General features: G+C 36.4%; 1 protein-coding gene across 1 annotated transcript; it reads right to left on the reverse strand.

Moving 5' to 3' along the window:
- Positions 1–2,255: 2,255 nt before the first annotated feature.
- On the reverse strand, positions 2,256–3,738 carry LOC145819483 (ferritin-1, chloroplastic-like). The gene is made up of 4 exons (XM_082913481.1): positions 3,230–3,738; positions 3,054–3,115; positions 2,790–2,855; positions 2,256–2,617 (listed from the first exon to the last, which is right to left on the reverse strand). The coding sequence occupies exons 2-4, from the start codon at positions 3,111–3,113 to the stop codon at positions 2,420–2,422; spliced, it is 324 nt and encodes a 107-aa protein (XP_082769607.1). The 5' UTR covers positions 3,114–3,115; positions 3,230–3,738; the 3' UTR covers positions 2,256–2,419.
- Between the last annotated feature and the right edge of the window lie 18,888 nt (positions 3,739–22,626).

Here is a 22,626-nt window from a genome sequence, read left to right on the forward strand (position 1 = left end):
TTAGACTTTTCAAAGAATTAAATGTCTTTTTATTATTATTATTATATTATTATATTAAAGTTTAACATTTTGATAATAATTATATGTGTTGAACTTTTCAAGAAATTTTTTCTATACTTGTTTTTAATACATTAAAGTGTTATTATGAGGGATAATAATTATATATGTTGGGAGTTTTCAAGGAATTCATATGTGTTGGATTTTAAAATTTTTTTTTATGCTTGTTCTTAATCCATTAAAGTGTTATTATGAGTGTAAGACTTGGGGGTTGGGAGAAGTTAATAAATGCTAAGTTTTTTTTTAAATCAAAAAATCAGGAAATTTAGATTGGGAGATTGGAGCTCCCACAAGGCTTGAGGTTCAAAACCCCATTTTGCTTAATATATAGTAAGTATAGATAGACTAGCCTATCACCCGTGCTATGCACGGAATAATTATAAATATTTATATTTATTTTAGATTTTTTTAATATATAAATTATGTTTTTTAAGATTTTTTATAAAAAAAAAATTTAACAATTTTATCACTATGTACCATAATATATGGGAGAAGTTGAAAAAAGTACTGCAATAACTATACACAGATTGTATCTATAATTATTTGTATGAGGGGATTTTAAATGCTGATAAGGGCTTTTGATCAAATGAATAAATGCATGCATGTGTGAAGACATGTGGATTGAAAAAAGTTAATAAATGCTGATCAGAGGATAGATATTTATATTTGTTTTAGATTTTTTTTAATATATAAATTATGTTTTTTAAGATTTTTCATAAAAATAATTTAACAATCTTATTACTAACCATAGTGTATGGGAGAAGTTGAAAAAGGTACTGCAGTAATTATACACGGATTGTATCTATAATTATTTATATGAGGGGATTTTAAATGCTGATCAAAGGATTTTAACCAAATCAATAAATGCAGGCATGTGGAAAGACATGTGGATTGAAAAAAGTTAATAAATGCTGATCAAGAGATTTTGACCAAATAAATAAATGCTAAGTTTTTTTTTTAAATCAAAAAATTAAGAAATTAGGATTGAGAGATTGAAGCTCTCACAAAGCTTGAGGGTTAAAAATCTCCTTTTGCTTAATATATAGTATAGATAGATAATATAATATATATATATATATATATTATAAGATGAGAGAAATAAAGTACTATCTTATTATAATGGAGGAGATCTTATAAAAAAATGTGTAGACATGAATGCCCTCCTATTTTATTGTGTTTACAATTATCTATATATGTAAATTGCGATTTTTAAATTTTTTTTTAATGTCTTTTTTTTTATATTATATTAAAGTTTAATATTTTGATAATAATCATATGTGTTGGACTTTTTAAGGAATTAAATGTATTTTTTTTATTATATTATATTAAAGTTTAATATTTTGATAATAATCATATGTATTGGACTTTTCAAGAATTTTTTTTTTTTTATGTTTGTTCTTAATGCATTAAAGGTTATTATGAGGGATAATAATCATATGTGTTGAGACTTTTCAAGGAATTCATATGTATTGGATTTCAAAGAATTTTTTTTATAGTTGTTTTTAATGCATTAAAGTGGTATTATGAGAGTAAGACTTGGGAGTTGGGAGATGTTAATATGCTAAGGTTTTTTTTTTTTAAATCAAAAAATCAAGAAATTTAGATTGGGAGATTGGAGATCCTACAATGCTTGGGGTTAAAAATTCATTTTTACTGAATATATAGTATAGATTGGAACAATATTTTATTTTTTTAGTATACACTGCTGGAAATTTTACATTTAGCGGCGTTTAAAAAACGCCGCTATAAGTGTGAAAAACGCCTCTAATACTTTTTGCGACGTTTAGTATCAAACGTCGAAGATGCGGCCGTCGCTATAGCATTATGACGTTTTGAAAACGTCGTTAGATTAGTATAGGCGGCGTTTTTAAAAACGCCGCTAAATGTGATACATAACGGTAAAATGACATCATTAGTATTTAGCAACGTTTTAAAAATGCCGTGATAGATTTTTTCCTAATTTAAGAGTATGACCGTTAACACTGTAGTGGCATTTTGGAAAAACGCCGTTAATAGCTTTTTTTTTTTTTTTTGTGAGATTGTGCTAATTCTGTTGGATTTAACTAAAAAACATAATTGTAATAAAGCTGAAAATTAGTAATAATATGGATAAAACTTTACTGCTATTTCAATATATTGACTAAAAACATTATATGATTATTTCTAAACTAAAATCAAACAACAAACACAACAAAAAATAAAAGTAAACAATATATCGAACTCCAGATGTATGCAAGAGCGATCAGACTCGAGTTTGAAGTTCTCTCTGAACAGCAACACTAACTCTTCAAGCAATTCAAAACACTTGAAGGTCAGTTAAAAAAAAAAAAAAAAAAAAAAAAAAACCCTCTACCCTTAGTATCTATGTACATCCACTCAAGTTATAGAAATCATAATTTAATACATGAACCTTGCTGTTCTCCAAAACAAATTTGGATTTTGTTTGTGTCACCAAATCAAGCTTAGCGATGAGTGACATTGAAACTTGATTCATACCATGTCCTTTTCCAACCAGTCTCAACTGAGTGACAAAGTCTGCAATTTTCTTAATTGCTTCCACCTAACGAAGGAAAAAAATAAGAAAGAAGTCGACAATATTAGAAAACTCATAGAAAATTATTTCTTCTTTACTCACAGTGTTTTCTTCCAAAGTTTTGTTTGTTTAGGGATGAAAAAAAAGAAACATTCATGTGTATTAACTGGTACACGTAAAAATGAGGTTCTCAGATCACCTGCTCAGCTAGAAATTCACGCTCAATAAACTCAGTCATTTGAGGATCATTGTTTTGAGCAGCCACCTGTTGTCAAGAATAGAGCAAGTATGAGTAGTCCTAGTCTCAAGTCCCAAACTTCCATTTTAGACACGGTTCAACCTCATACTGCGTAAAATGAGTTAAATGGACCAAATGTTTTGTCAAATACTGCTAATACTTGGCCATTTTAGAGAATGAATTCAAAGTAAGAAAAAAAGATACTGAAGGTAAAGGATATCTTACACCATGCAAGCTCAGAAGTTTCTCATTTGTCAACTTCTCCAAGGACAGTGCTAGTTCCATTGCTGAATCAAGAAATCACAGAGAATGAGAGTTGATTGTTGGGTAGAGATTCACAACACCGATTAACAGATCTAATTTGACAATGAGAAAGTAGAGATTCAAACTCGAACACTTACATGATATCGATTTTGGATTTGCGATTTGCAAACTCAAGATGGGAGCTAATAGCGAGAGAGATCGAGTTGGAGTTCAATTAGCCTCGAGATCAACGCGATTGATGAAGAACAACTATTTTTTCCCATAGGAGTACTCCAGAGATGTACTTTATGGGCAACAATCGTCAATCGCCTAGCAGAGGAGTACATCCAGAGATCTACGCGATTGATGAAGAACAGCGAAGAGAGTGAGATCTAAGTGAGATCGACGAGATATAAAGCGATTGATGAAAAATAGTGATTGATGAAGAATAGCGAACAGCGAAGACCTCGAAAGTTCGATCGCGAGAGAGAATAGCGATGTGTGACAGAGTGTGATCTGAGTATGAGGAGAGATAACGGAGTATGAGAGTTCTAACGGTGACCCATTTGTTTGTTTGTTTGTTTATTTTTTTTTTAAGTGAACCACTGAAACACGGAGGGATCTGTTATGTGGAGTAAAACGTGGCATTTTTTTAAAACGTCGTTGTATGAACGCCGTTATAACCCGTTTTTCCTGTAGTGATAACTGCATCAAATATTTTTTAAAAAATATATATACACAAATTGAATTAGATTTTTAAAATTTTAAATGTATAGAGACTACCAATAAAACCCCAAAAAGACAAGTATATCTTGTTCCTCGTTCTCTAATTTTCAATTTCATGTTCCCTGGCATGTTTGATTAGTAAATGATTTAATAAATTAGTTGCATGATTAATTTTAAGGCAATTTACACCAGTATTTCTTATATTTTGTTCCTTATGTTATTTTGATCATTACACTATCAATTGGCTTAATTTTTACTCTTAATTTTAAATTTTGTATTAATTTAGTCTAATTGATAACGCTTACTATTTTTTATGAAAAATTATCACTAAATTAATCGATGTTAACTCACTAAGTTAAGTAAACTTATATTTTTGCCCATAATCATGACACTGCATATTTCACATTAAAAATTATTAATAGTTGTATTCAATTGAATTAAATTATAATAAAATCCTAAATTTATTATCAAAACCAAGCTAATTAAAATGATATAATAAATTAAAATATAAAGATAACCAGTTTGTTTTTAATTTTATGTAGTCTTGGTTGCGTGTCCGTGGCGTTGTTATGTCCACCATTTTAAGCACACAACCAGGTTAGGCGGCAAATGTAGGTCTATTTTGGAAAGCGATTTTTTTTCGTTTGTTGACTTTTTTTAAAAAAATTGTGTAAAAACACCCGTGTTATGTATGGGATAATTTTAGATATTAATATTTGTTTTAGATTTTTTTTCAATATATAAATTATGTTTTTTTAAATTTTTTATAAAAATAATTTAACAATCTTATCACTAACCATAGTGTATAGGAGAAGTTGAAAAGGGTGCTGCCGTAATTATACACGGATTGTATCTATAATTATTTGTATGAGATGATTTTAAACGCTGATAAGGAGTTTTTGACCAAATTAATAAATGCAGACATGCAAAAAGACATGTGGATTGAAAAAAGTTAATAAATGCTGATCAGGGAATTTTGATCAAATTAATAAATACTGAGTTTTTTTTTTAAATAAAAAATTTAAAAAATTCAGATTGGGATATTGAAACTCTTACATGCCTTGGGATTTAAAAACCCCCTTTTACTTAATATATAATACTAACATATCAACCATGCTATGTATGGATTGTGTTTACAATTATTTATATATATGAATTGTGATTTTTAAATGTCTTTTTTTAAATGCCTTCTTTTTTTTCTTTTTTTATATTATATTAAAGTTTAATATTTTAATAATAATCATATGTGTTAGACTTTTCAAGGAATTAAATGTCTTTTTTTATTATATTATATTAAAGTTTAATATTTTGATAATAATCATATGTGTTGGACTTTTCAAGAATTTTTTTTATGCTTGTTCTTAATGCATTAAAGTGTTATTATGAGGGATAATAATCATATGTATTGGGACTTTTCAAGAAATTCATATGTGTTGGATTTCAAAGAATTTTTTTTATGTTTGTTTTTAATACATTAAAGTGTTATTATTATGAGGGTAGGACTTGGGAGTTGGAGAAGTTAATAAATGTTAAGATTTTTTTTTAAATCAAAAAATCAAAAAAATTAGATTAGGAGATTGGCGCTCTCACAAGGCTTTGGGTTAAAAACCCTATTTTACTTAATATATAGTATAGATTAATCGATGTTAACTCACTAAGTTGAGCAAACTTATATTTTTACCCATAATCATGACACATACGGTCTATGTGCGTATTTCACATTAAAAATTATTAATAGTTGTATTCAATTGAACTAAATTATAATAAATTAAAATATGAAGATAACCAGTTTGTTTTTAATTTTGTGCAATCTTGATTGCGTGTACGTGGCGTTGTTATGTCCACCATTTTAAGCACACAACCAGGTTGGGCGGCAAATGTAGGCCTATTTTGGAAAGCGATTTTTTTCCGTTCATTGGCTTATTTATTTATTTATTTATTTTTTTTTTTTTAAATGTGTAAAAAATCCCGTGCTATGCACGGGATAATTTTAAATATTTATATTTGTTTTAAATTTTTTTAATATATAAATTATGTTTTTTAAGATTTTTTATAAAAATAATTTAACAATCTTATCACTACTTATAGTGTATAGGAGAAATTGAAAAGGGTACTGCAGTAATTATATACGGATTGTATCTATAATTATTTGTATGAGGTGATTTTAAATGCTGATCAAGAATTTTTGACCAAATCAATAAATGCAGGCATGTGAAAAGACATGTGGATTGAAAAATGTTAATAAATGCTGATCAGGAATTTTGATCAAATTAATAAATGCTGAGTTTTTTTTAAATAAAAAATTTAAAAAATTCAGATTGGGATATTGAAACTCCCACATGCCTTGGGATTTAAAAATCCTCTTTTGCTTAATATATAGTGCTAATATATCACCCGTGCTATGCACGGATTGTGTTTACAATTATCTATATATGTGAATTGCGATTTTTAAATGTCTTTTTTTTTTAAATGCCTTCTTTTTTTCCTTTTTTTATATTATATTAAAGTTTAATATTTTGATAATGGTCATATGTGTTAGACTTTTCAAGGAATTAAATGTCTTTTTTTTATTATATTATATTAAAGTTTAATATTTTGATAATAATCATATGTGTTGGACTTTTCAAGAATTTTTTTTATGCTTGTTCTTAATGCATTAAAGTATTATTATGATGGATAATAATCATATGTATTGAGACTTTTCAAGAAATTCATATGTGTTGGATTTCAAAGAATTTTTTTTATATTTATTTTTAATACATTAAAGTGTTATTATGAGGGTAGGACTTGGGAGTTGGGAAAAGTTAATAAATGCTAAGGTTTTTTTTTTTTTTTAAATCAAAAAATAAGAAAACTTAGACTGGGAGATTGGAGCTCTCACAAGACTTGGGGTTAAAAATCCCCTTTTACTTAATATATAGTAAGTATAGATTGGAACAATATTTTATTTTTTTTTTAGTATAACTGCATCAAATATTTTTTTTAAAAATATTTATACGCAAATTGAATTAGTTTTTTAAAATTTTAAATGTATAGAGACTACCAATAAAACCCCAAAAAAAACAAGTATATCTCGATCCTCATTCTCTAATTTTCAATTTCATGTTCCTTGGCATGTTTCATTAGTAAATGATTTAATAAATTAGTTGCATGATTAATTTTAAGGCAATTTATACCAGTATTCTTTATATTTTGTTCCTTATGTTATTTTGATCATTACACTATCAATTGGCTTAATTTTTACTCTTAATTTTAAATTTTGTATTAATTTAGTCTAATTGATAACACTTGCTATTTTTTTATGAAAAATTATCACTAAATTAATTGATGTTAACTCACCAAGTTGAGCAAACTTATATTTTTGCCTATAATCATGACACATACGGTCTATGCGCGTATTTCACATTAAAAATTATTAATAATTGTATTCAATTGAACTAAATTGTAATAAAATCCTAAATTTATTATCAAAACCAAGCTAATTAAAATGATATAATAAATTGAAATATAAAGATAACAAGTTTGTTTTTAAGTTTATGTAGTCTTGATTGCTTGTCCGTGGCGTTGTTATGTCCACCATTTTAAGCACACAACCAGGTTAGGCGGCAAATGTAGGCCTATTTTGGAAAGTGATTTTTTTTCGTTTATTGACTTTTTTTTTTTTTTAATGTGTAAAAAAAAATAAAGAATTGATGTAATCTAAATAAGTCAATAAATTAATAAATTAACTTTTTTGACTTCTTAAAAGTGACAATAATGACCATTTGTAACAACTCGAAAATTTAAGTTGTCATTTGAATTTTATATTCATATTATTTAATTATAAATGAGATTATCGGAAAAAAAAAAATATATAATTAGTTTTGATTTGGCAATTGAGAGTCTAAAGGTAAGAGATAAGCATGATTTAATAGCATATGAATAGGAATGGGACATGTGGGGAGCCGCGTGGCTTGGTGCCCACGGTTCATTTTCAATATAAATGAGGAATTGCTCATGACTGGAAAAGGAAAGGAAATGAAAGGAAATGAAATTAGGAAAAGAGGAAGAAAATATTGAAAGTCGAAAAGGTCTTTGGTAGTTGAAAGAAAGATTGAGCTATTAATTTTCAGGAAACAATATAATTCAGAAATAGTTTTTTTGAAAGTCTTAAACGCGGGGCTGCGGAATAGACACACACAGCACTTTTATGATATTTTTATATGTAAATATTGGCATTTTTTGTCAATAAATTTGTTTACAAAAATAGAAGCTCCAATGATTATTTTGGTACCCTCACTTAAATATTATTTCCGCTCGCGTTTATTAATTTGATCAAGAATTGGCCGCATGCAATTTCAGTTACTGGCCATCACGATACTTAACCCTTGGGTATGGGGAGCGGGTCGTGACAAATGGTATTAGAGTAATGATTTATAAAAAAATAAATAAATCATCATTGAAGCATAAGACACACACACATTTAAGAAGTACGATAGCGGGTAATTGGTACCTAGATATATATTTTGTTTGTCGATTTAATTATATTATAATTTTATATGATTTTATATATATATGTATATAAATTTTTATTTATATTTATTTATTTATATTTTTTTGTGTGTCTAATTTGTGAAGGATATTAGATATAATTTATATTTGTTATAGTAAAAGAAAGAAAAGAAACAAAGAATGTCAAGCTCAACCACCCACCAAAATTATAATATAATTAAATACATATAATTTCCAGTTCAGTATTCAAAAAAAAAAATTTATTTCGACTTTTTAGAAGTGGGTTCAAATTATAAAGATACTAATTTTGAAACCATTTTCCATCAGTGAAAAGTTCACAGATAAAAGAAATGGAAGTTCATTCAAATTTCTTCAACTCCTGCATATAATTCTGTCATTTCACTTCTAGTCGCTTGTTTAATTGTGTTCTCATTTTATTTTATTTTATTTTTTTCGGGAAACAAAACTAATGAAAAGTTTTAAAAGTCACCAATTGTTTCTAATTTTAACCCAACATAGTTTTTGCCAAATAAACAGTGAGTTATTATTGGTAATTTTTGGAGGTAATTAATCATCAAATTTATTCTCAGACTAATCATCAAATTTATTTATATATATTTATCAGAGTACGCAGTGGATAGCTTATACATATAACAAATTTTGAGGATTAAATTTTAAAAAGAGGGAAGATTGTAACAACTCGAAAATTTATGTTGTCCTTTAAATTTTATATTCGTATTATTTAATTATAAATGAGATTATTGACAAAAAAAAATATAATTAGTTTATATATATATATATATATATAAATAATTAGTTTAGATTTGGAAATTGAACCTAAAGGTAAGAGATAAGCATGAATTAATGGCGTATTAATGGGAATGCGACATGTGGGCAGCTGCGTGGCTTGGTGCCCGCGGTTCTCTTTCTATATAAATGAGGGAGGAGTTGCTCAGAAGACAAAAAGAAAAGGAAATGAAAGGAAAAGAAACTAGGAAAAGAGGAAGAAATTATTGAAAGTCGAAAAAGTCTTTGGTAGTTGAAAGAAAGAATGAGATATTAATTTTCAAGAAACAATGCAATTCAGAAATAGTTTTTGAAAAGTCTTAGACACAGGGCTGCGAAATAGACACACATAACACATTTATGATATTTTTATATGTAAATATCGGTATTTTTTGTCAATAAATTTTGTTATAAAAATAGAAGCTCAAATGATTATTTTGGTACCCTCACTTAAATATTATTTCCGCTCGCATTTATTAATTTGATCAAGAATTACTCGGAAGTAATTTCAGTTACTAACCATCACGATATTTAACCCTTGAGTATCGGGAACGAGTTGTGACACCATCCAAATGTCATGTTGCCCATATTGAATTATGAGTATATATAAGTCAATCAACAATTTCATTAATTATGATCATCGGAAATTTGAATGAAGATATTTTTGCTTAAACAATAAAAAGATAATTAATCTTTGAACATGTTGAATCAATCAAACCATTAGCAATACTAAAATTTTTTAGTACAAAAATTTCAAACTAAAAGTTTAAGATATATTTTCATTAAAATTTAAAATATTATTTCACTGTATATCCTAAGCATAATATTAAGTCATATCTTTACTTAGAATATCCCCTTATTATGTTTATGCATTAAAAATTTTAGTACATTTTATTTGATTTTAAGAATTTTTTTGCAACCTACATTTGCTATTTAATTTATCCAAGATCATGTAAAAGTTATAATTATATCATTTGTGTAAATTTCAAACATATAATTTCATCTCATACAAAGCACGGATTAATTGTTAGTTAACAGGAAAAAAAAAAGGATAGAATAACTTTGATTAATTATTACTATACAAAAAATTAAAGTTTTAGAGATCAAAATATAAGATCAAAATTATTTTTTAGGAACCAAATATTTTTGTTGTGAAAAGTGTCATTATATTTTTAGCCACGAAAATTAGACATTAGTAATGAATTATTATTCTTTTGGGACCAAATTTTTTGTCTGAAAAAATAAAATTATTTTGAGACCAAATTATTTTGTCCATAAAAGTTTATTTATTAATGATATTTTCAATTTTTTGTCGCTAAAAATTTTATTTTAAACTTATCGAGACGACGTTTTAACAATTCTCTTCATGACGATAGAATTGATTCATAAATATCTTTTGCATCAAAATTTTTACTTTTAAAAATTAAAATTTTGATTTTTAAAATTCTTATATATTGTACTGATAATGGTGACGTTGTTAGCTTGACTTAGCAACTTTGTAAGCTAGGGAAAAATGAACCATCTAACAAAAATTAATATTATGATGCTTTGATAATATAGTCAAATATATTGTGAAAGGAATAGTTTCAGTAGGGGATAATGTTGTGCAGGGCCGGCCTATAGACACCCCATTTTTGACCGTCCTCAAGATTTGGACGTCATCGTTTGAACACTCGATGATCATCCATGCTCGTGTTCGTTTTGAGTTCTCAAAGGTCTTGGTTATGTGTCTTGCCTTAGGATCTCTCAACTTGTCTGTTTTGTGCTTGGTTGTGGACCAAACACTTGTGTTTTTGCTTCTGAGGGAAGAGGGTGGCTTGTTTGCCATCCCCTGAGCCCATCGGCCAAGGCTGGAAGCCGTCAGCCTTGTTTTCTTGCCATCGACCAAAAGTTTTGGCCGATCGACACTCTTTTTGGTCGATCGGTACTTATGTTGGTCGATCGGCCATGTTTTCTGACCGAACCCTGTTCATCTTCTTTATGCAGATATTTTATGCCAGCTGGCACAGCTGGCATGCACAATTCCCCCCCTCCATACATGTGTATGGAGGGATTTGCCAATTTACTTAGCTTCTCCAAGAAGTTTTGGAATTGAATTCCTATAAGAAGGGAGCTCCTCCTCCCTTCTCAGAGGTTTTGAAATTTGGAATTAGAGAAGTTGTATCTATCTATCTCTATATTTCCCTCTTTCTATACATTTGTGTGTGTGTTTGTGCCTTAAAGTGTATTTTGTTCATACTTTTGCACTAGAACACCTAGTAGAACACCATCCTTGGTTGCTGAGGTGCTAGGGAGTTGGTGTTAGGGTTCTTGGAGTGGTTTGAACTCAGAAAAGCTGCTAGAGTTGTGTTCTTGAAGAGGTTCTTCAAGGATGAGCATTCTTGCTTTTAATACCCCTTTCTTGCTTAAGCTTTTAGACTTTCTTGCTTATTGTTTTAAGCTTAGCTCTTAACTGATAAAAGTTCTGATTTTTGATGCTTTAGATCTTTGTTTAAGGTCATTTTTTGATTTGGGTTTGTTTACCCCCTCTTAGGCTTTGTTTGGCCTTGTTTTAGGCCATCCCTTTTAGCCCTTGTTCTTAGCTTTGCATGACCTTTCTATCACTAAAATCTAGAGGATTTTCAGTGGTGGAAAGGTGGTTTTGGAGTCCTAAATAGGAGAGGGTCATCCCCTTTCCTTGTTGTCTTGTATGCTAGTATAACTGGCTTATATTGGTAGCATGTTTGCTTAGCTTGTTTTAGCTCCATTTCAGCAAGTATTTGGTGTTATTTTGCCATGATATACCTCTGTTTCAAGTTGGTTTAATGGCCTCTTACATACTCCATACACTTGTCTTGCAATCTCCTCATTTGCCTTAATATGCATCATGTTGTAACATGTCATTCTAGCATGCTTTTGGTTCAACTCCATGAAGCTTTTAACCTTGTTGTAACATGCTTAAGCTCTGATTTGAGTTGTTTTGACCATATATGTCATGCTTTGTATAGCCATAAGGCATTCTAGCTTGTTAGCTTTAAGTGCCCAAGTCACTAGCATGCTTTACTTGGACCATTTCAATGATTTGGCATCATTTATTATACTATTTCAGTCCATGTTTCATGCTTGAACACTTGCATTTATCACTCCTTTAATGTTTTAAAGGGTTGATGTTTTATGTCTCTTGAATGGATCATTGTGTATGCTTCTATGCTTAGGTCATTTGGATGCCATCTAAGTGGGTTTTTGATTTTGTTTTACCGTGCCATAACTCTGTTTTTATTGGTTTATGTCATGCCATGTTTGGTTTTGATAGGTGTAGTGTAACACCCCTTTTGTAGCCTTGCATGCCTCATGCTTTTGGCATTGTGTTCTAACTTATGTTGGCTAGTTTCGAGCATGTTTTTGGTCTTGTTTGGACCTGCCTTGGGACTGTTTTAGGTCCCATTGGCCCTTTGGGGCTTGTCTTGCATGGCCTTGGTTTGAACCCCTTGGCTAGTCTTAAACCTTGAGCCTTCTTGCATGATTTGCTTGTTTTTTTTGGTTGGTGGCACCTTTCCATGCATGATTTCAGAGCTTACAATATATGTTACATGTCTATATTTGTCCACTTTTAAGTGCTATTGAAAGTTACCCTCTTATGCTTAGGTGATAGGCCATCACATGTGCATGTTTGTATATGTTTTTGTCCATCATTTCTTAGCACTTTGGCCACTGATTTGGGCATGTTTAAGAGTTGTCCACTTTAGTTTAAGTCCATCTTTGCATGTTGTTGCATGCTTGTCTTGTATGTTGTTGCGTGCTTTCTTCATTTTGCATGTTATTGCATGCTATGCATGTTTACATATTTAAGTTGTATGCCTATTGCATGTTAGTTGCATTGCATTGTGTGTGCATTCCCTTGCCTCTTGATCAAGCATGATAGAGGTTGGAGCCCCTTATGTGTTTTGTGCATTTCATTTAATATTGAATTGCACACTTGGCTCCTTTGGCCATCATGCATTGGAATGCGTGATTGATGGTCCGAGGGTCGATAACTACACTCTTTTGAGTCTCAAACATGATAAGGGGTGTAGTTGCAAACATTGTCTTGCAAATGTATTGCTATGCTCTGTCTGTCCTTTGTTGCAGCAAAAGGAGCATTTTACAGGAAAAGATAGCCGATTGGCTATCTTCAGTGTCGGTCGGCTACAAACACTTGGTTAAGAGCCTTAGTTTTGGTCGATAACCAGTTTTCCTTGGCCGATGGCTCTATATTTTGGCCGATGGCCTCTCAGCATGCCCCAAGGTGGTTCAAAAGTGTCACAGAAGTTGGTATAGTTTTCAGAGGTACAGAGCAGTGCAAACAGAGGCAACATGAAGCATGGCAACGAATTTCCAAGCGAAGCCGAACGAGCATGCATTCGTCCCTCTTCTCGAGGTTGTTTTACCGTTTTTGGTAACTTAATTAATTTGTATAATAATTAGTTGTAGCTAGTTATTCATTCGGTTATGTAATAATTAATTAGCTTGTTAGTTAGTTAATTAGGTGATTTGTATTATTCTTTCGATCCCTCCGTCGAGAGGGCACAATTGTGTAATAAGCGTGCGTGTGTGTGATGCATGTCTTCCAACTCCCATCTCTTTCTCCCTTTTACTTAACCGCTTACGAATGTTAGTTTTAGGGCATATTTCATTTAGCATATCTTATGCTCACATGCGTGCATCCATTCATCTGTATTGCATGCATCGGGTTTGGCTCATCATACTAACTGTATTGTATTTCAATTTCAAGTTGAATACGTGTATCAACTGTTGCATCTCATATGCCATTTTAGATTAGTGGAGCCTATTCTAATTGCATTTTTCTTGTGCTGCATTAGCCATCGTTGACATAGCTAGAATCATGCATGATTACTAACTAGCTATTGTTTTGGCCCGAAGTACACTGTAAGTGTTTACGCTTTAGCATACTACATGTGTGTTAATGTTGCCATGAAAGTATGCTTGCCATGAGGCTAATTGCTTATGTGATATAACTGTCTGAATGCCTGCGGGTGAAAGTTGGATTGCTTGAATTGGAACAATTCATTGAAACCCGCATTTTAGCCTATTTGCGAGTAGCAAACCTCAAACCGTTTTCAAACAAATAAAAATGCAACGCTTTGTTCCAAATTAGGCGATCTAGTCTATATTTGTGTGTTGTGCGCATCACATAGTAAATTCTAGCTAATAACCAGAATAAAAACGCATTTATTTTCAAAAACAAGATATCATGCTTAGTACAGGCCGATCTTTGATCGGGCGAGCGGGGGTGCTCATTGCATGACCTTCCCCAATCGTACCCAAGTTCCCGAGCCGAGGCAACTTTGGTGATGATGGACACGTGGCCTTAGGCACAAGTCAGGGTTTTCTAAATTCCTTTAAAATAAAATATTTAGGTGGTGACTCTGTATCTGGCAAAACAGTCCATGTTTGACACTTCTTTCTTAAAAATTAATTTTTCAAAACGATTTGCCGGAATCGGACTCTTTGGTGAATTATCAGTCTTGCATTATACTTTGCGAGATCAGATTAAGAACCGTGACATTGAGTTCGAACTGTAGCATGAAGCCCAAGGGCGCGTCTACAGTTTCTGGTGACTCTGTTGGGGAGTTAGAGAACTTGACTCGAACTCATGATATCTTGTTTTGACCATACTTATGTGTCTCTTTGCATTGCATTTGCATTGGTGTGCCTAGGACACCGTGTTTTCCATATGCTATTCCTGAACGGTTTGCCGGAGGCTCGCTTCGAGAAACGTGCCATAAGGCTGATTGGTTGTGGGCTTTATCACGACGGGAACACAAACCCCGGTTTTACCGAGGCACCTTTTTTGACCATTCGACCTAGTGTATATTCAGAATCCATAGTGACTATTCCAAGCTAGGACAGGTTGCTTACCTGATTGTAAGTTGTTTGAAACCGCTGTGTGCGTAGTGAAACCCTAGCTCCTGGCAAAATAGGACAGGGAAACCCTACCTCAACATAGGAGTGTTTTGGCTCTCATTTGCTTGATTATGTGCTTTTAGAGTGTGCCTCTACAGGGAATGCACGTATCAGTTTGCAAGTCTGAGTATCAGGCCTGCGGGCATCAGTATTTTGAGAATCAGTTATATCTGCGGATATCAAACTCAGATTCGGGGCAGTGAATTTGGGAACAGTGATCAGTGGTTGAGAACAGTTCATTCAGCGTGTGTTTGCCAACTGTGTGTTGTCTTTATTTAAGCTGTTATGCTGTCCATTTTTCTGGTCATTTTATTTCCTTATTATGCTTTATTCATCTTTTTGCAAGGTAGTTTAGCACTACTGCATCCGACCAGGTAGATACGCCCCGAGCACTTTGGGTTAGAGGCCGTAGACTTAATCGATCTGAGGATCTAATAGATGGACAAACAGTGTTCCTTTCTTTACCCGTAGTTACTAGACGGAGGTCAAAAAGGCGTAGTGTATCGGTACAACGGTCGCCAGAACAATGGTCTACCCCATTAGTGAACAATCAGGCTGAGGTCTCAATTTCTATTATGGGGACAGATATACTGGGTATTGGTATTCAGCTAGAACAACACAATATGGCAGGTATGGAGGAAATGATGCGTCAACTCCAGGAGAGTATGAAAGCCATGCAGCAGGATGCTGCCCGTCAAACAGAATGTGCCAAACAACAGGCCAAGGTCATGGCCCAACAGGCAGAGTTAATCACTAGATTACAGCAGCAAACTGGAGCATCTGCTTCACACCAAGTTCCTCCCCCACCAAGAGTTCCCATACTCGGGGAGACAGCACCCAGGATGATACGGATGTTCCAATAGAGCGAGCTTCGCTCCCGATTCTACCCCAGTTATCCAAATCCCTTTGAGTTCGAGGTGGACCCCACAACATTAAAAGTGAGAAAGTTTGAAAAGCTGTTCAAGAAATCTCAGGGTGTGAAGTCCATTCTGGATATTGAGGATGGGTACACCGACTCGGCCGTGATGCTGTCAGACCGGTTTAAAATGCCGTACATAGATCGTTTCGATGGGTTTGGAGATCCTATGGTGCATTTGCGGCTGTTTTCGGACATACCAAGGCAGATGGGCCTCACCAGATTGCAGAAACTTTCCTTGTTTGGCCGGACCCTGTCGGGTGTAGCGGCTATTTGGTATGCAAAACTGGAAGACTCTGTCAAAAGGAGTTTGGAGGAGAGGGACGAGGCCTTCATAGCTCAATACTCCTACAATACACAGATTGAGATTACAACCCATGATCTCGAGACAACTAGGCAAGAGCCGAAGAAGAGCTTCTCCGATTTTGTGACCCGGTGGAGGGCTAAAGCCTCAATGATGACCATCAGGCCCGTTGACAAAGATTATATTCGGATGGTTGTGCGCAACCTCCAGCCAAAGCTTATGCAAAAGATGATCGTTCTCCCTCTCCCCACCTTGGCAGATCTACATGAGATAGGGGTGCAGATCGAGGATGCTATGAAACAGGGTCTGATTGACTAGGAGAGCAGCCCAAGAGGGCATTCAACCGAAATACAAATGCAGGCACAAGCAGTGCTGTAGCTGGCAGATCTTCAGATATGGGAATGGTCACCACTACCACCCCAAGAACTCTTGCAGCTACGCCATTCACCGGTGCGTTCGGAAGTAGATCACAAACAACCAAGTATTCACCGCAAGGCCAAAAAACCTTCACTCTACTATACATGCCCTTATCCAAAGCTCTGAGGGTTCTGATCAGGAAAGGGCACTTGAAGCCCCTGGAGCCGCGGCTGTTACCAGACAAACTTCCTTCTTCCCACAACCCAGCCAAGTATTGCGCTTTTCACCAACATCATGGTCATGACACCGACCAGTGCTTTCGATTGCGTCATGAGATTCAGGATCTCATTGATAATAGGGTGATCGTGCCTCCGGAGAAACCGAATGTCATAACCAACCCTCTCCCACCACACAACCAAGCTCCACCTCCCAAATGCATCAATCTAATCCAAACTGGGGTTGTGTCATACGACCCTAGTATATATATCACCCCTTCTCACCTACCCAAGTCGGAGGTGTTCATTCCCGACAACACTGATTTGTGCATGTTTGACATCTCTCAAACCCAACCTGAAATGGTGGTTGTGGCTATCGAAGATAGAGTTGAGTCAACTGTGGGAACAGATGAGAATGATCAGTCAGAGCCTGAGAAGTCTGAGAGCTTTATATACAACTCGAGCGGTTATATTACATTAGCAGGCCAGGCTAGGCCGAATGTGGAATTGCGAATGGGGCAGAGATTTGTGTAGTACGAAAGGATGGACCTAATCAGGGGCTAGATGACCTAGCGGATCTAGAAGAAGACATTGCAAATCTGCAGTTCTTTGAAGAGCAGGATTCGGGAGATGTGGCAGTCAATTGGTTTGATGAGTTAGCAGAGTCTACTAGGTGGCTTGATGACCAGCCGGATATTGTTGAACAATTTCAGCTAGAATAGGGTCCGTCAGGGACGGGGACATCAACTGTGGCCAGAAGGGCCGAAGAGCAGAGTACATCGTCGGAGAGCACCGGTGTAAAGAATTTTGCTCAAAATACGGGCAGTTTGGAAACGGAAGAGACTGAACAGCAGGCTGCACTGAAGCAGTTTGAACGGGAAAGGATCGAAGATTCTGAGAGGGTTAGAAAGGCCAAAGCCCCTGAGGAAACAAGACATGCTATGTGCACAAGAATGGAGCGTACTGCGGACGTAGGAACATGAGGTACTGTAGTCACAGGAATAGTCGCAACGGAGCCGGACAGGTGTCTGTCGGCTGCCGATGGCATGTGGTGGGAAGATGACGACCTATGTCTTACCCACACAGATGAAGACTGGGGGCATAACTAGCCAGATGATACCTGGTATATTGGCGAAGTTGACCACATGACTAGGAGCGGGTGGTATTTTAAGCCCCCACACTTAGATCAACCAGAGGCGTCCGGAAAAGACAAGGAGGCCGAAAAGCAGAAAGAAAAGTTATTCGAAGAAGAGGCTGTGTTGAAACAGCTTAAAAAGATACAAGCAGACATCTCCATTTGGGGACTGCTTATGGCTTCAAGGGTTCATAGACAAGCAGTCCTTTTGGCAATGGACAAGGCCAAACTTTCCATAGACACCACGCCTGAGCAGCTGGTAGGACTGGTTTTTCTGGGAGGAGCTTCCCCGACGTTGACCTTTTCTGACAAGGAACTGCCACCTGAGGGCGCAAATCATAACAAACCTCTTTACATCTCTGTTGAGCATAGAGACAAATGGATGCCGGTAGTTCTTGTCGACACAAGATCCGCCATCAACGTGTGCCCGTCGAGGACAACATATGTAATCGGGTTGAAGCCTGCAGACTTTGTGCCAACTGCCCAGGTAATAAGGGCCTATGACAATACAAGCAGAGAAGTGATAGGGACTGTGTAGATTCAGACCCAGGTTGGTCTAGGACAACACGAGATTGACTTTCATGTTTTGGACGTTCCCGCAACCTTTAATCTACTCCTAGGGCAGCCGTGGCTACACCAGGTAAAGGTAGTCTCTTCCATCCTGCATCAGATGTTGAAATACCCCCACGGGAGAAGGGTGGCTATAGTTTTTGGGAATTCATCAATTCATCCACCGCCAGAGGTGTCTACACCGATTTTGGAAATCGAGCATGGCGCGGAGGATGTGTTTCTATCAGGATTTACCCTAGCCGAGGCCCGAGTTGTTCAGAACATTTTAGCTATCGATGAGGGGTTGTATGTCAGTGCACAGTCAGTGTACCTCATGAACAAGCTCCAGCACATCCCTGAGATGAGACTAGGAAAAAGTGGCCAGAAAGGCATTGCAGTATCGGCCGAAGTGCCGCATAACCCGCATACTTTTGGTTTAGGCTACTTGTCTACCAAAGAGGACTGGGTGAGAAAAGGCAAAGAAATGGCTGGGAGAGCCAGAGCCAAGTAGACCGGGAGGTATTTTGATTTGATGCATCGATCTATTCAAGGCACCCTGAACGAACGCTTCGTCCGGGAGAGGGAAGACTTTCCATTCTGCGGCTTCCCAGAGCCATGGTTGAACGTAGAGAAAAGGCACCTGCCGGGATTTGAGATCTTCTTCAACTTGCAGTTATTCGAGGATGATGCTGCCGAAGAGCAGACAGACCCATCAGCCGAGGTTGAGCAGTGTAAGGAAGTGGATTCCGAAAGCACCGAGTTTGAAATGGGGATAGCACTGGCTTGTCAACTATTAGATCTTCCGATCGTACATGAGTGCTTAGGGGATGATCTCTCAGTGTCTATGATTGGGAATGAAATGGCTACGAGCCCACATTCAAACATTTTGGATGCATCCATTGCACCCTCCTTCGTCTGGCAGTACAAGGAGGGATTCTTATCGAGCAGCACCGGGTCAGGTAGTGAGCCGAAATCTGATTCCACCCAATCTGTAGAGTCAGAATCAGGTTCCAGCTCGTCTGAGTCTGAGTTCGATATTCCTGGGGGTGACAACCCGGATGCCACAATCCTGTCTAGGTCGTCTTTTTCTTTCTCTTTTGAATCTGTTGTAACAGAAGAATCAGATGGACTGGATGAAGTTCTTAATGAGAATTGTGCGGCTGTGGCCTTCGATTACTTTTCTGTACCCTTGATTTATTGTATTAATTCAGACTTTCAAAACTTCGATAAAAATGACGAGGAAGAAATTCCTCCGGTTATGAAATATTTGCTAGAACAAGAGAAGGAGAGGTTTGGAAAACCGCTGGTTGATGAAATCACCCAAATTAATGTTGGTATTGAGAAGGACCCGCGGTTGGTCCAGATCGGGTCCACGTTGTCTTCGGAGGAACGCGAGCGCTTAGTCGCTTTGTTAAAAGAATTCAAAGATGTTTTCGCGTGGTCCTACGAAGACATGCCTGAAATCGATCCTGAGATTGTACAGCACTGGATCCCTCTTGACCCAGAGGCCCGACCTGTCAAACAGAAACTCAAAAGAATTCGCCCTGACTGGGCTATCAAGATCAAAGAAGAGGTCACCAAGCAAATTGACGCAGGGTACCTGCTGGTATCCGAATACCCAACTTGGTTGGCCAACATAGTGCCGGTGCCGAAGAAGGACGGCAGAATTCGGGTATGTGCGGATTTCAGAGATTTGAACAAAGCCAGTCCGAAGGACGACTTTCCTCTGCCTCATAGCGATGAGTTAGTGGATTTCACTGCGGGGCATGCATTACTCTCATTCATGGATAGGGATGGCAATTTAAACCCGGCCCGACGGGGACCCGATCCCCCGACCCCGAAATAAGTGGTTTTTTTCCGAAAAATATCCCCATGGGGACGGGGATGGTATTAAAAAATCACTCCCCGATCAATTTCGGGCCGGGGACGGGGATAGGCTCCTGAGCCCCGGCCCCGGCCCCGCCCCGAAATTTCCCTGCTAATACCTGTGTTAAAAAATCACTCACTAGTTGTATTATAATATATATCTAGTATATCATTATATCTATCTGAGTATTATATCTATCTGACTCACTCTCTCAACTCTATCACTCTCATTCTTCTCACTCACCCCACCCCACCCTCTCGTTCTTCTCTCTCAACTCTCTCTCTCACAGTCGGCGACTCGGCGTGTCCCACCACTGCCGTTGATCTCGCCACAGCCACAGCCATAGCCGCTCGTTCTTCTCACTCACCCTCTCGTTCTTCTCACTCACCCTCTCGTTCTTCTCTCTCAACCCTCTCACTCTCACAGTCGGCGTGTCCCACCACCACCGTTGATCTCGCCATAGCCACAGCTGCCGGTCACAGCCACAGCCACAGCCACAGCCGCTAATACCTGTGTTGATCTCGCCACAGCCGCCGTTGATCTCGCCACAGCCACGGTCTCTCAGATCAGATCTGTTACTGTTAGATCTGTATCAGATCTGTTATCTCTTTCTCTCTCTCGCTTTGATCTGATTGTTGGTACATCTATTTTTTTTTTCAAATTTTTTTTTTTAGTTTAAATTTGTTGAGATGATGATTATGTATATATATATTTTTTTTAGATTGTTTTTTTTTTATAAATTAAATCTGTTGATGATAAGAAAACATTTTTTTTTTCAGATTAATTGTTTTTTTAATTTAAATCTGTTGATGATGATTGTTGGTACTCAGATCTACTATGTTGATTTGTTGTTCTTGAACAAAATAAAAAAAATTAAAAAAACCTCGGGGATTATTCGGGGTCGGGGAAACCCGATCCCCGTTGGGGACGGGGATGGGGAGTGATGAGTTTCCCCCCGCCGGGGATCGGGGACGGGGACGGGGATATTTTAACCTTCGAGGATCGGGGACGGGGAGTGGGTCCCCGACCCCGCCCCGGCCCGTTGCCATTCCTATTCATGGATGGCTTTTCAGGCTACAACCAGATCGTAATGGCACCTGAAGACCGGGAGAAGACTACTTTTACCACCCCGTGGGGGACCTATTGTTATAGGGTGATGCCATTTGGGCTGAAGAATGCTTGAGCTACATATCAACGGGCTGCAGCCACGATATTGCACGACATGATTCACAAAGAGGTTGAGGTGTACGTGGACGACATGATTGTCAAGTCCAAGAAAAGAGAGGGCCACTATACCGCCTTGCAAAAGTTCTTCCAAAGGATCAGAGAATTCCAGTTGCGGCTAAATCCTCAGAAATGTACGTTTGGTGTTACAGTAGGGAAAATGATGGGGTTCTTGATTACACAGAGAGGTATCGAAGTCGACCCTTCCAAAATCAAGGCCATCTTAGAAATGCCACCACCAATGACTGAAAAGGAGGTACGAGGCTTTCTGGGTAAAGTGCAATTCATAAGACGGTTTACTGCTAAATTAACCTTGACTTGTGAACACTCTTGGTCTCCTGAAGAAAGGAACGAAGTTCCAATGGGACGGCCGATGCCAAGCTGCTTTTGAACAGATTAAGCAATACTTACAGAACCCACCTGTGTTATCACCGCCTGAGCCGGGAAAACCATTGATCTTGTACCTTTCAGTGACTGAAACTACAATGGGCTGCATGCTTGCACAAGAGTCTGACGACATAGTGGAAAGAGCTATCTACTACCTGAGCAAGAAGATGCTGGAATACGAGACCCGCTACACTCCGCTGGAGAAGGCTTGTCTGGCCTTGGTATGGGCTACCAGGAAGCTGCGGCACTACCTGTTAGCTCACTCTGTAATGTTGGTTTCGAGATTAGATCCCATCAAATATCTCTTCGAGAAACCGGCACTTACGGGTAGGCTAGCCCGTTGGTTGCTTCTGCTTTCCGAATTTGATCTGAAATATGTGACGCACAAGTCAGTAAAGGGGAGAGCGGTAGCAGAGTTCCTAACCGATCACCCTGTGGAAGGGGATGAAGCAGTTGAGTACCTATTCCCAGACGAGGCCATTTTGCATGTCGAAGATGAAACTTGGACGATGTACTTTGACGGAGCGTCAAACCAATACGGGTATGGGATAGGGGTGTTGCTGATAGCACCCGACAATTCTCGCATCCCTCTAGTATTCAAACTCCAGTTCAAAGTCTCAAACAACGAAGCAGAGTATGAGTCATGCATTGCTGG

This window comes from Camellia sinensis, chromosome 2, assembly GCF_055761805.1.
Source record: "Camellia sinensis isolate YWXY chromosome 2, ASM5576180v1, whole genome shotgun sequence".
Taxonomy (NCBI): Eukaryota; Viridiplantae; Streptophyta; class Magnoliopsida; order Ericales; family Theaceae; genus Camellia; species Camellia sinensis.